Source organism: Triturus cristatus, chromosome 1_2 (genome assembly GCF_964204655.1).
Source record: "Triturus cristatus chromosome 1_2, aTriCri1.1, whole genome shotgun sequence".
Taxonomy (NCBI): Eukaryota; Metazoa; Chordata; class Amphibia; order Caudata; family Salamandridae; genus Triturus; species Triturus cristatus.
Window position 1 is genome coordinate 88,453,627 of NC_140580.1, and position 15,586 is coordinate 88,469,212.

Consider the following 15,586-nt stretch of genomic DNA (forward strand, 5'->3'; position numbering starts at 1 on the left):
CAGTCAAGGAAACCTAACACATAAGGCCTAATTAGGCATCAGCAATATTCTGATTTCTTGGAGTCATTCCATGAAGTTAGGGAGTCTTCTGATAACATGTTTGTGGTAGTTGGTTCCACACCAGACACTGGTGGTGCTTGGCTGCTAATCTGGAGTTCATGAACGGTTTGGAGGTTACATGTCGGTCATGTGTTTATGATTAAGTAAAGTGTGTGACCCAAACTTATTCCCACGGATATAAGCACCTCCACGGTTAGATGGTCATTAAACATCAGCCAAAGCTTTACACAACATACATGCTACACATACCTCAGGGCTCCTTTTACACATGCCAGGAGGGGGGGTTACAAGTTCCTATGTGCTTTTCAGCATGAAAGGTATCTGCGCAGTAGCAGGAAAACACCCCGAGCGGCATAGTGTAGAGAGGAGGGAATCACATTCCAACGAGCCCTGGGAGGTCTGCGGTAGCCCGATGTAACAAACATATTTGTGGAGCACACCGTAAGAGGTCTCTTGGCGCTACTGACAACATATTTATCACAAAAAGGGCTACTGTGGTCATTCCTTCAAAGCAAATATCCAGAGGTAATACCATGCCCCAGGCTTCAGGCAAAACAAGACGCCTGTTGGCTGGGGTGCTAGGGCAGGATCATTAAAGTCGGTGGGAAGCGGAGAATAAAAGGAGTCTTGCAATTCTTAGAGCTGGTCCACGCAGCGTGTCACATTTATTTACCCCATGCAGACAGTAGCTCTCACCCCTCAGAGCTCCGGTGGCACACACCTCTCACAGGCTAGTGCTCCATCGCCAGACTCTCTCCCCGGACCACTAGAGGAAGGAATTCAGGGAAAGCTCAGATAGGTACCGCTGGGGCAGGAGCTTCAAAATTAATGACAAATTGTATAGTGCGCATGGGTACAATGACACGCATGCGCACACAAGAGAATGTTGTCGGGGAGCTTAGAAATCATGTTTCTATGACAAATTGCATAGTACACATGCATCTGATGACACGCATGCGTACACACGAGGATAGGGCACAAACAGCAGTAATAATGCACCAGACTGCACTCGTATTTCAGTTGTTGGATCCATACGCAAGATCCTAAAGGCTCAGATAAAGGTGCGGATAAATCTAAAGACCAGAAGTCTTCACAAGGGCCCCAAAAATCTGCATCTGGTGGGGAGTCACAATCTGCAAAGGGAAAAGGCCAAAAGAAGCCCTGGTGCAAATTCTGTAAACAGAAAGGGCACTGGACTTCTGACTGTACAAAGTCCAAAGACCAAACCACCACCACTCCAGCCCCTAAGGCAACTGTTCCCCCTAGTGCAGTCATTGGTGGAGGTAATACTCAGAATAAGGGTGTAGTATGGTTGACCCTGGGTTCCGAAGTCGACTCTGGCCTAGTCACAGTACCAACACAGGCATTGCTAGTTTGTGAGGGAGACCTTGATATGTCCTTCCTAGTGAGCCCCAGTAATCTGGGCAAATACAAACAGCAGCCTATCATAAATGGCAAACAGGCTTTGGCATTTAGGGACACAGGTGCTAGTGTCACCATGGTGGCAGAGGACCTAGTGGACCCTACACAGATCATCCTGGGTGAAATGTACCAGGTAACCAATGCAAGCAACACCAGGACCAACCATAGCCTGGCAGTTGTGAATTTCTCCTGGGGAGGGGTAACTGGCCTCAAAAAGGTAGTAGTCAGTGCAGACCTCCCCGTCGAATGTTTGTTGGGCAATGATCTGGAGACTTCAGCCTGGTCTGAAGTAGAATTATGGACTCATGCTGAGATGTTGGGCATACCTGCAGAGGTATTTGCTGTGACCAGGTCACAAGCCAAAATGCATAAAGCTGAACCAGCTCTGGATCCTGAAACTATGGACCAGATGCTACCCAAGAGGAGGAGCAGTAGGGTTAAGGCTGGGCCTTCCCCTCTGTCTCAGATGTCAGATTCCCCTCCTGAGGGAGGAGAAGCAGAACCTGAAGAAGGAACTGCCCCAGAGGAACTTGAGCCTGGTCAGGTTGAATTCTTGGGGGCAGGGGGACCTTCCAGGGAAGATCTGAGCAAAGAGCAACAGTGCTGCCCCACTCTTGAACCCCTCAGACAGCTGGCTGCTGCTGAGGCTGCTGGGAGTGCTAGTGGGTCCCATAAGGTTTATTGGGATGAGGGGCTCCTATATTCTGAGGCTAGAGATCCCACCCTTGGAGCCACCAGGAGGTTGGTAATTCCTCAGAAGTTTAGGGCGTTCCTCTTGACCCTAGCACATGATATCCCATTGGCAGGACACTTGGGCCAAAACAAGACCTGGGACAAGCTTGTACCACATTTTCATTGGCTACACATGTCTGAAGACACAAAGGAGTTTTGTCGCTCCTGTGTCAGTTGTCAAGCCAGTGGCAAGACAGGTGGCACCACAAAGGCCCCCCTGATACCACTACCTGTGGTGGGGGTTCCCTTTGAAAGGGTAGGGATTGACATTGTTGGTCCCCTTGACCCACCAACTGCATCTGGGCACATATTTATACTGGTGTTAGTGGATCATGCCACCAGGTATCCAGAAGCTATACCCCTAAGGACTACCACAGCTCCTGTGGTAGCAAGAGCCCTCATTGGAGTTTTCTCCAGAGTGGGTTTCCCTAAGGAGGTCATCTCTGACAGAGGTTCTAACTTTATGTCAGGATATCTAACTGCATTGTGGAAGGAGTGTGGTGTAAACTACAAATTCACTACTCCCTATCACCCACAATGCAATGGGTTAGTTGAGAGATTCAACAAAACCCTAAAGGGAATGATTAAAGGCCTCCCAGAGAAGCTTAGGCGAAAATGGGACCTTTTACTTCCCTGCCTTCTGTTTGCATACAGGGAGGTTCCTCAGAAGGGGGTTGGCTACAGCCCTTTTGAACTTCTGTTTGGGCATCCTGTTAGAGGACCATTATGTCTGGTGAAGGAGGGATGGGAGTTACCTCTCAAACCTCCCAAACAGGATGTAGTGGACTATGTACTTAGTCTCTGCTCCAGGATGGCAGAGTATATGAAGAAGGCCACTAAAAACCTTGAGGCAAGCCAAGAACTACAAAAAGCTCGGCATGACCAAAAGGCTGTCCTGACTGTTTACCAGCCAGGCCAGAAAGTGTGGGTGTTGGAGCCTGTGGCCCCAGCAGCTCTCCAGGACAAATGGAGTGGCCCCCATACAATTGTTGAAAAGAAGGGAGAGGTCACCTACTTGGTAGATCTTGGCACTCCCAGGAGCCCCCTTAGGGTGCTCCATGTCAACAGACTTAAGGCATATGTGGACAGGGCTGACATGAGCTTGCTCATGGCAACTGATGAGGACCAGGAGGAGGAGAGTGACCCTCTCCCTGACCTGCTCTCACAGAACCCTGATGATGGATCAGTTGATGGTGTTGCTTTGGCAAGCAGCCTCACTGAACATCAACAAACTGAATGTAGACAAGTGCTACAGCAGTTTAGACATATGTTTAGCCTGACCCCAAGTCAGACTTCCTGGTGCACCCATGAGGTGGACACTGGAGGCAGTCTGCCTGTAAAGAGTAAAATCTACAGGCAACCTGACCATGTCAGGGATTGTATCAGGACTGAAGTCCAGAAAATGTTGGAGCTAGGTGTTATTGAGCCCTCAGATAGCCCTTGGGCTAGCCCAGTAGTCCTTGTCCCAAAACCTCACACCCAGGGTGGTAAGAAAGGGATGAGGTTTTGTGTTGAGTACAGGGGCCTCAATGCAGTCACCAGGACTGATGCCTACCCAATACCAAGGGCAGATGAACTAATAGACACTTTGGCCTCAGCCAAGTATCTCAGTACATTTGACCTTACAGCAGGCTATTGGCAAATCAAGTTAGCTGATGATGCCAAGGCTAAAATAGCATTTTCGACCCCTGGTGGGCACTGTCACTTTGTGGTAATGCCCTTTGGTTTGAAGAATGCACCTGCCACATTTCAGAGGTTGGTGAATAAAGTTCTGACTGGTATGGAAACCTATTGCTCAGCTTATCTTGATGATATTGCTGTCTTTAGTTCCACCTAGCAGGATCACCTGGTCCACCTCAGGAATGTACTGGAGGCCCTGCAGAAAGCAGGCCTCACTATCAAGGCCACTAAGTGCCAGATAGGGCAGAGTCAGGTTGTGTACCTGGGCCACCTTGTAGGTGAAGGCCAGGTTCAACCGTTGCAGAGCAAGATCCAGACCATAATGGACTGGGTAGCTCCAACCACCCAGACACAGGTGAGAGCCTTCTTGGGCCTGACTGGGTATTACAGGAGGTTTGCTAAGGGATATGGATCTATAGTGACCCCCTTAAATGATCTGACCTCCAAGAAAATGCCAAAAAAGGTTCAGTAGACAGCTAGCTGTCAAAAGGCATTTGATGACCTCAAGCAGGCAATGTGCACTGCCCCCATCTTACAGAGTCCAGATTACAAAAAGAAGTTCATTGTTCAAACAGATGCTTCAGAGCTGGGTGTGGGAGCTGTACTGTCTCAACTTAATGATGAAGGTCAAGACCAGCCAGTAGCTTTCATAAGCATAAGGCTGACCCCTAGAGAGAAACGTTGGTCAGCTATTGAGAGGGAGGCCTTTGCTGTGGTGTGGGCCCTGAAGAAGCTGAGGCCATACTTGTTTGGCTCTCACTTCATAGTTCAGACTGACCATAAGCCCCTCCTATGGCTCAAACAGATGAAAGGTGAAAATCCTAAACTGCTCAGGTGGTCCATTTCCCTACAGGGGATGGACTATACAGTGGAACATAGACCTGGGACCCAACATGCCAATGCAGATGGACTCTCAAGGTATTTCAACTTAGAACATGAAGACTCAACTGGTCAAGGTTAGTTTAATGTCCCTGCGTTTGGGGGGGGGGGGGGGGGTTGTGTAGGAGAGTAGGATCTGCACTTGTGTTGCCCCCACTTTTTTTCTGATGTATACACTGGTTTCTGACTATAGTCTGGCTGGGTCCCTGCTAATCAGGGCCCCAGTCTCACTGCTCATTCCCGCAGCAATACTCCATGGGAGTTAACTTGTGAGAATAGGTGGGACATGCACCAAGCATTAGCCATTTGGAGGCTATGATTTTAGAATGACACAGATAAAAGCCAATCCAAAGAGGGGGAAGGAGTCAGACCCCACAAACTACATACAACAGATCACCTGACAGCTCAAGCGCTGTCTATGCTTGACCTAAAAAGGACCAGAATACAAGAAAACAACCAGGGCTTGGTAAACTACTAGCGGCCAACACATTACAGGTGGAGCTCATTGGAGAAAGAAGGACCATCAGCCACCCTCCTTTACAGTAAAACATTAGTAGACACAAAAACAAAATGAGAATTGGGTCGGGCACTGCAATGTGTTTTCATTCCAAACCAGCCAACACCCAACCCCATCGAGCTCAACAGAGAAATGCTATCAGTTTGTCTATTTCTTCACTATCAAAATCCATTTAATCGGACCCCCCCAAAAAATGTGGTCGGTTAACCTCAGTAATGGAAAAGTCTACCACCAGAAATTTAGTTGGTCAGCTATTATCCTATGTCCACAGGGAACCCACAAAACACATTGCGGCAAGCATGAGGTTTCTGAAATGGCTGGTGGGTTTGAAAGCACGCACAAGCACACAGACAGCTTTCAGCCTCTTGTTCCACTCTGAGCACCCCGTAAGGAGTTCCCTTCTCTCTTCCATGCTCCAATCCAAACACCTTAAAAGCTGTAGCGACAGCCCTATTCACCAGAAACCAAACCTAGACCACGAAATACTGTCAATCTTCCGACATCATCAGACTTCCTCAACTGTCAAAACTGAATGAAGAATGCATTACACGCAACTCTGGAAACACATTGTCCCTTTAGAGGTTCAATCTGGATGCTGATGTGAGCCTGCCATATTCGAGACTTGTGAGACTGTTCTCCGCTTACCTTGCAATGCAGGATCCTCCTCGAGCGAGTTTAGTTGCAACTGATCATGAGGGATACAGTCCGAGCCTGTCCACGCATATGAATAACGCATTAGTCTAGTTTACCACCTTTCGAGACAATAGACCCTACCTTGGAAGGATAGGACATGAGAACCTAGCAGAATTGCTTGCACCATCCCTGAAGGCTCAGTCCTCTTTCAGTGTCTCTTCACTTTATATCAGGAAGTTCTGGGAATCAGTTTGGAGAAGTCTGGGTTCACCAACAGCCAGCAGACAGACAACACCAGTTCCTACCAGAGAACCACTTCCATCAAGGACATTGATCGTCTAAAATGTTGCCTCCAGAAAATGCAAACCTTTAAGTTGCAAAATGGCTTTATTCACAGTGCCCAAAAGACAGAGCTCAAATTGCATCCCCTCAAAAATTCTAATTATCTGGTTGTATCCACATGGTTTATCATCAAAGCCACAATGGATACAGAGGTTGGTCAAACAATGAGACCAGGTAACCTCTAGCGCCACTTACTGAAAAATATAAAACATTTATCAAGACCCGATGACTTTCACTCTGTGCGAGTCAATTATTCCATCATCAATCTCAGAACACGGACCTACTTGGACTTCCCACAAGCCTCTTCTGAAAGACATCCTTCATTAATCGACTGACTTTTGGATCCAGAAAATCTGACCACATCACCCTGTCTTAAAAAGAGGTTCACTGGCTTTCATTGGAAGTCAGAATACACGCGGACATCAGCTAGGTCATCTATAAGGCCCTATGTAGTTGCAAACCTGTAAACTTGCATTAAGTTCCAGGATTAAGTTGACTAAAAGCCATAAATACCCAATATTTCACATTTAAGGCCAGCAAATTACTAAATGAGTCCTTCTTAATTAGCTGCCACAACTTGTAACACTCCAGCCTGAGGGGCAAACTCGGCCTTCTTCATTTGATGTTCTTAGGAATCTTAACGCTTTCCTGTTCCATAAATATCTTGGCAAGTAAGAACTATCAGACCCAAGACCTGTAACTGAGTACTCTGTGAATTGTTTCACTTATGACTATGTTCTTCCTTCACTCTGCTCTTCTCCTCCACACAGGTTCGCTGTTAGCCCCCGCCCCTCCAGCATCTTTAAACAACTTTCTTGGAAGAATGATCCTCATTCCACCTCTTCTTCTGCTCCGGGTACACCGTTGGGCTCAGCTATGCTACACAGCATGCTCTTGCTAGACCAGATGGGGATCGTCCTTTGGTAAAAAGGGTTGAAACGGGCAGAAGCAAGCCTTTTGGGTCTTAGTTGAATATAAGTTCAGCTTAGGGATCCTTCCCTTATTTTGTTTTGTTAAAACCTTCTCCTTGTTTCACTTTAAGATTTCCATACATTCTCCACCACACCAAAATTTGAAACTGTATAAGATTAGCTATCAACCAGAGAATAGATTGATTAATACCTGAATGAGCGACAGGATTACATGGTATAGGACTTCCTCTTACTGTGAAAACTAGGCTATACCAAACTCTTCCGCAGTCCAAAGTATGATTAACAAGTGACACCCTGAGGAAGCGACTATCATGTAAAAGCAGTTTACAATTATGGACACATGACAGAGGGATGGGCAAGAGATGAGACTCTTTCCATCTGGCCACAGATGGATAGAGTAACAGATAGCTGATAACATACCAATGGGTCATGAAATTAGAAGTCATCATTTTTGGTGCAAGAGGGTTGACACTACAGCTCAACACCGTTCCCTTATAGCAATTAGATGAACACCACCCTAGAACAAATGTTAGTTTAAAATGGACATTTGCTAAGGAAATTCAAGAATTAACTGCTGTCTGGGCAGGACAATGTCAAACATTGCATATGTCCAAAATGGTGGCAAAGAGGGCAGTGCAAAAGAACAGGGACTTGTGGCACTCCCTTGATGAGGTGAGTACATCTACTCAGCAAGACCAGATTGCCTCAGATCCTCGTTGCATCCAAGTCAGATTATCCTGGCGGGGAGTCCAGTGGCAGTGCTAGTCATTTGATTCAGAGGCAGGTGATCAGATTTTTTTAGGGCCATGAACATTTTCTCTAATAAATCAGCAACATCTAAAAAAAATCTGCATGCTTTTTCTAGGTTTATGATCTGTAAATGTAATTGTACCGATTGGGTTTTCATTGTAGTCTGCGTGTGTAAGGATGTCTTCTTTATTAATTATATTGTATTTTGGTCTCTTTATGAAAAGTTTAGCCCCTGATTCTTTATTTGCCAAAATGAAGACAGCTGTGCATCCTGAACCCATAACACATTACAGCTTCCTACGCTTCCAAATTTTATTTACTTCAGATAAGGGGTGGAATGTTAAATGGATTACCAAGCCGTGTTACCATACTTCTTCTGCACATGAGGACAGCATGGGTCCCCAGGAATGAAAGGCTGTTGTCAAAAGCAAGATTTGTATTTTGATCTCAGCAAGACAGGAAAGAACGGATAGGATTTCTCATGTTTCTTTGAATGTAGCTCAAAACCATGTTAAACAATTGACGAGGAAGGGGAAGGGACCTTGGGAGAAGGAGATGAAGTGTGAGCATGAATATACTACCTCACACAACCAACATTAGATAATTATCTAACGAATGCATGGAACAAACCTATAGAGGGCAAGAAATAGAGAGACACATCACGCTAAGGCACACCTAGGGGGAGGGAGAGAGTTAGGTAGTTGTAATGGCGTAGCAAGGTCAGGTGGTACCCGGTGCGGAAAATCTGGTGTCACCCCCGGCGTGACAAAATGGCAAAAATATGTGTTTAAAACACATATTTTTGCAATTTTGTCACCCCCGTCAGTAATGACACCGGGGAGGCCCGCACCCACCGCATCCTCCCCACTGGGTAGTTCACTGATTTTACAGGTACAAGAAGTCATGACTCAGCCATGGTACAGGCCAGGATAATGGTTATATGGGGGAAATAGAAGGGTCATCTATGCCAGGTATCCCAGAGGATGTAATAACACAATAATATACTGATATATATATATATATATATATATATATATATATACACACACACACACACACACGTTAAATTGTACGATACTATGACCGGCTAAAGCGATTGATACCCTGTATACACTGTAATTATGAAAGGCTTGCAAGGCTCTATTGTATAATCGGAGTTGTAAGAAGATATGGAAGAAAACCTTAATAAAATGTGTTTTAAAAAAAACATGTTGCACAATTACCTCGAGATCCTACAGACTGGTAAGAAAACCCAGTGGATTAATGCATCAGATGAAGGGATATATCTAGAAACGTGCAGGTCACAGGTTTTAAGCTTGGTGGATTGACTCAGTTAGCCATCCTTCCAACATAGACACAATCAAAACCATCCAGCTGGCCAAAAGGAGCACTGGCCATTTCTTTGTTAAGACAATTGAGGTTGTAGTACATTGTGATATTATTGATATGCAATTACAAACATCTGAACTTTTGTTATGTACTTTTCTGTAGCAAATTGAACATGGTCCTCCCTTTGACAGCAGCACACAGACAGGTAGCCAAAACTGTGACGCTGCCATCGGTCATGTGCATGCTTGTTGAAGGAACACTCGTGCAATCACTAGCCCAGGCTCCTAAGCATCATCCGCCTACTAGCCCGCTACACTTACCCAAGATATAGTATCAATGTGCATTATGGACCAAACCCACAGAGGGAGAACACCAATCTCCCACAACAGCACTGGCAATAGATAACATGGTTCATTTACCTGCTCTGGATGGCGTTCACTACACCTGTAGGACTTTCCCCAGCATCGGCAGGTGGAGAGGAAAATTCCAAGTCGAAAGGAGGGGGCTGAGACGCCTCCAAGCACACACTCTTTGATATATCAGAAGGTTCTTCTGCAGCATCAGCAGGCACCAAGGAGAATCCCGAATCCCAAGGGGGGAGACCAGGTGCTTCCTCACACCAGTCCTTGAGCGCCTCCGAGAGTTCTTCTAGAGCGTCGGTAGGCGATAAAGATCTCCCCAAATCCAGAGGTGGGTGAGGTGATTCAACGCACTCACCACTCGGTACCTCCACAAGAACCTCAGCAGCTTCAGGGAATGACAAATCCAATGAGCGCAGATGAGGAGCTACTTTACCCTCGCCTTTCAGGACGTCCACAGGCACTTCCACACCATCAGCAGATGGAGAGGACAGATCCACACCTGGCAGGCCAGGAAGCGTCACCTCCTCACCAGGGACCAGCAGAGATGCACTGGAAGGCAAAGAAAAACTGATTGCATACTTTTTTGTTGTTGCAGCTTTATATAGCGCAAACTCGACCCGAATGTATCGCAGCACTTTACACGAGTGCCAGTTGCATTACAGGAGGACACATTCATTTTTTCGACATGGATAAATTAAGTGATTTGCTCAGAATCAAAGGATGTCGAGTCTCCCGCCGAGACTCAAACCTGGTTCCCCAGCATTAAAGGAGGCTGTCCTAGATAATACGTCACATCATCTCCCCTAATAAATAAAAAGATTAAATAAATTACTTTGCTTTGATAGCATGACTCGCCTGGGGTCTACTAGTAATGCTTCTGCTGCATCGACTAGAATATCTGTGCTCCAGCTGGAACATCTGGTAATTAGTCCGGCTTGCCATAAATGTGAAGGGACTGGTAATGCTGCTCTGGCCGTCCTACCTCCTGTAATAGAAGTGCTGCATAGGAAGAGCCACCTTCTCCTTTACCATCAACATAAGAAAAGTGATGTGCATTTCGAACCGGGTGAGAGTATGGCTCCTTCGAAAGAGGACTCATTTGTGGTTTCCCTAAATGTTTCCGCAGGACTGGTCTAAAAATCTTGCCTGGGTTTGATGAGTATGCCACGGGGGTCGTTATACAGAAGAGTTACCTTGTAACAGATCTAGCTTTCACATTTCACAGCACGTGATTAACAATCTCCAACTTACCCAGGGACACTTTATGTAGTTGACTTTTATCAGATGTTTTTTTTTTTTAATACCTTTTTATTAATGTTTAATAGCATAAACAAACAAAAAAATCGGCATATCACATGGAGAAACATAATGGCATTAATTCATATGGCATTCAAAGTGGGAATCATGGCAATCACATTAATACATTACATGACTTGGAATGCCGATCAAGGTGATGCAGGCTCTTCCTCAGCAGGGGCTGCGGGTAGGACACATATATCACCCCTGGAAGAGGTCCATTTGGACCACACAAGGGACCATTTTTTGGGCCAGCCCCTGGCCACATACACCGTTTTCTCCCTGAACATACACCAGTCAAGGATTCTAACTTTTATCAGACTTTTGAAGGGATTATAGGAACCCACTCTCTTTACCTTCACAGGTTGCTCTTGCAGACAATGTGGTGGTTTTTGATCACACCCCATTGCATCTTCCACGAGGATTAAAATCCCTACCTGAGTTTTCAGAGAATCGCTTTTTTCATTAGAAATAATTCAAAAAGTAAATCTACTGTATATTAAAAAAATATATATAAGTTCCACTAAGAGTAACATGTGGAGGGAGGGGGTCAGTGAGTTGATGTGCGTCGTTTATTTGTTTGTCCAAATAGTTTGCTTGAGGCTCTTTGATGGCAGTTCATAGCTCAATGTGCTAGACTGTGATTGCAACTTATAAACTGCACAGTAACAAAAGGATCTCTGTGACAAAAGCAGTATCCCATTGCAAATAAAACACTGTCTGTGATCCGCAAAGTATACGTTCTTTGCAGCAGGCACATTAACCCTCCGCACTGCCATAGATGAGTCAACACTGCCACCAGACAAAACTCCAATCTCTCTCCAGCAGGCACAATGATCACCAGAATTAGCTTGGCACTTTCATTGTTGCCTGAAAACCTTTTCATAAAAGGAACTCTTCAGTTCCTTTAAAAATTCTGCACTGCTACAAAACAACCCCCCACTAACAAAATGGGCCTCCCAACCCTTCCATCCCCCCCTGGTAACCCCTGATGCACGGTACAACCAGCCCGCCCGCCCGCCCTTGATGCAGGGGCTAATGCAGCTAGCATTATGATTCAAGTTAAATTTTAAAAATATGCTCAATCTCTTACGCTGGCCTGGCTCAAATCATGTAAAATGGACTAACCCGTAACTGACAATGACAGATTTATTGAAGATTCTAAGCAAAAGGGCCTTCTACGCCATTCTGTCCCATTACTTTTAATGAATAGCCTGGCTCAGCGCACTCTCATCTTGGGTGGAAAACTACATTATTTTTTAATCATAGTGGTTTTAAAATGAAACAACTATGGTTAAAAAATAATGTTGCATATGATTCTATTGTTAGGTAACCTGTATCGAGAGGAAATACGCCCAGCCCAGGCCAGAACACGAGTGAGTGACAGCATTATATATTTAAAGGTTGTCGTGTAAGCCCAAGGGGAGGGAGTCACGGTTAAGGAAGCATCGCCGGCTCTTTAGTGTGGGCTTTACTTGCAGATGTCAGGAGCCCTTTGGTGCCTGAAGGGGGTGTGAACAGAAGCAGACATACATACTACTGAGCGACTGCCCGCCCTGGAGCTCAGAGGGTTTTTTAGACATTTATCAAAACATGGGCCCCCGTGGTGCATTGTTGAGCATTTACCTTCACAGGTTGCTCTTGCAGACAATGTCAAAGGCCCCTTGTCCATTGCTAAGCATGGGTAAAACAGCACTTGGGTAGCTGGCACACTTGTGGCTGCCATGTGTACAAACCACACTGCTCTGTGAGCAGCAGCTCATGTTAGGGATGCTCCCGCTGCAGTTAAAACTCTCACTACAAAGAGCTCCACTCCTCCTTGGTCGTTGGTGTGTGCGGTGCCGATTGCCTCAAACGAACGCACGAAGCACAACAGGAAGGCTCTGAAATCAATGGAGACCGTGAGGGAGAAAATCGCTGAAAGAAATGGGACGTGTGAAGATACTGGGGCATGTACGCCAGCGGTGCGTTGGATCTGACGTCACACAAAGCCCTGCATTGTAGATCTGCATCTCGGAGGTGTAATAAATGATGCCAGTGTCACCCTTAACTCGTGTGTCGAGCTGTTTTTGACATGGATTAGAACATGAGCTCCCACCTCAGCCGAGCTCTGGGTGACACCGTCTCATTTGTTCCTCTGATAGTGGTAATGTTTTTTTAAAGTATGGCTGAACAGTGGAAAGGAATCCAATCATTGTTTTTCACCTTTTGGGGGTATGGCAGTCCTTCGACGATGTCTCCCTATTTCCCCTCCTGGGTGACATGGGAGCCTTGCAAGGCAGATTTAAACTATAACGTAATGTAATATGTTGGTACAAAGTATCATAATATTTTGATTTAATGTATATTTTGTCATGCCTAATATCTCAATGACCATGCAAAAATTAAAACTAAGTCCTTCAAGCTCGCGAGCAGACAATTTAAATACATCTCAATGGCAATATCATTTAAAAGCAGCTCGTGGCAAGCAGCTGCACCCCGGCTTAGCTAAATCCAACCTGTGACTGCTTGTAAAAGTATGCCAGTGGCTGCAACAAAAGCCACAACAAACGGCTTGTTTACCGCCAGCTCTCCCGTCAAGACTGTCTGAAATGCAGCTGGGGGCACACCCCTACGCCAAGCGCCACTGGTAGCCAGCCACAGACCCTTGCAGCCAAAGGGAAGATCCTGGGATTACTAACCCACTCGCCACAGCTGACCCCTGATCTAGATTTGTGTGATGCATCCCTCCGAGAGCAGAAATGGGAAAGTGACCAGGAGCTTAGAGCGCTTTATGTGAGCTCTGACAGCCCCTAATCCAACTATTCACAAACACAGGCAGGCCAGAGGCTTACCCACGGTGCCCTGAACTCACCTTTCGGTAGCACAGTCTGAAAGCAAAGGCTACTGCAGACAGAGATGGAGAACCAACAGGCAACGCAAAGCAGTGAAGAGAAGCTATCAAGGTCCAAGCAGAGGGCTGGTTAGAAACATATAAGAGGATCAGGCCACTAACACCCATAAACCACGGTTGGAAACTGGAGCAATGAATAAAATACACATAACTGTTTGAATGAAAAATGCTAAGACTAGCAAGTACCAAAAGTATTTCAGCTGTGATAAAAACGCATTAACTTCTTTGGCAGAACAATTCAAAGTGTAAACAGAGCCAGAGTAAAATAAAATCCTTCGTGTCTACTAGATGGACGTAACAAGTTAGGGTTCAGACGCAGGCTGGAAAGTGTGAGAAAAGCCAGCAAGCAATTGATCAGAAGACTAATGATGGATGCACTGGGCCATTGTTTTGAGATTGTCAGTGTGGAAAAAAAAAAAACACAATCATCACCCTTTAGGCTCATTCCTAAATTTATTGAAGATCCCTTCCCTGGTATCAATTAATCAAAGATTTCTTTGCTTGATATCAAGTGGCCCGCAGTCTTAGATCTTCCTCAGCTCGCCCACTGAAAATTCCTAAAATTTGCCATGCTTGATAAGGAACCACTCTTTCTCCGACATTGTTCGCCAAAGTCTAGAAGTCTCCCCCTGCCACATTAGGCAAAACCACTAATCATTTTCCATTCAGAAAGTCGCTTTAAAACCTAATTTTTCACATGCTTTTCCTAGTTCAGCAGCACGCTTATTTAGATTTCTCTCACACCAGGACACCCTCACTGAATAACAATACATTCAGTGGCGGCTGCTGCCATATAAAGTGGGGGCCTTGGGGGGATAATAAAAATAACATAAAAAAGACTTACCTGACTCTGCCAACCACCTCGGTGCTCCTCTGCCTTGCAGCACACAGAACAGGCTTCCCCACCCAATCCCGACGCTGCTCTCATGCTATACCAAGCATGAGATAAGTGCTGGGATTGGCCTGAGTGGGCTGGTCTGATGCTCGCTCAGGCACAGGGAGTCTGTACCGTTTCTCCACCCGGCTGTGGAATACAGCTGGGCTGGAGAAACCTAAGTGTGCATGTCGGTTTGGCTGTCCTAAGACAGCGAGCCAAACCGACATGCGCACTTATAATGCCCACCATTCTTCCTTCCTGCTATGGTCCGGCCCCGCTCTAAACTGGAATTGGCTCAGTAAAAGTATTTTATTATCATTTTCTTTTTACTGGCTCGCAGTGAGGTGATGCTCCTCCGCCATTACGGAGGAGCCAACTCTGTCATAACAAACAACCCAAACATCTTCAGGATTTTTATAGTGTTTGAAAGTCTTGGAGTCAATGCAGGGTGGTGGTCCTCAGAGCCCAAGGTAGACTAGGGTACTAACTGGTTGTGGTCTGGTTGGCAGCTCCTTGGTAAGCCCTGCAGTGCGGCCTTTAGCTGGTGGCAGCTATTGGGCTTTGGCAGAAGCCATTTGAGTCTGTCCTCTACTTTGAACTCATAAGACCCCTCTTTCCAGGGCCAGGCTGCATCTCAGGCTGGGTTCACTAATCAAGACATCTTAGTTACTAAGAACAGACTTAGCTGTCTATCATATTCAGAATTTATAATTAGTCTTCTGATTAGTTAACAAGGTCAAGTTGGTCTCAGACAACAACTTGGAGGGGGGCTTTTCACCTACGGGCTTAAACATAATATATAAAAATGATAAGTCCAGAAAAGTATCTTTGATATGTAAATGGGTTATACATTGTCCACATTGTCCACAAAAAATCTGCATA

At 45.7% G+C, this 15,586-nt stretch overlaps 1 protein-coding gene across 8 annotated transcripts in view; it reads right to left on the minus strand.

Moving 5' to 3' along the window:
- The window catches only part of TACC2 (transforming acidic coiled-coil containing protein 2), a 392,567-nt gene that overhangs the window by 184,737 nt on the left and 192,244 nt on the right, over positions 1-15,586 (minus strand). For all 8 annotated transcript variants that reach the window (XM_085602592.1, XM_085602584.1, XM_085602576.1 and 5 more), the window contains one exon: positions 9,696-10,187. In XM_085602592.1, coding sequence (XP_085458718.1) covers positions 9,696-10,187 — 492 coding nt within the window. The remainder of the gene's footprint in view (positions 1-9,695; positions 10,188-15,586) is intronic.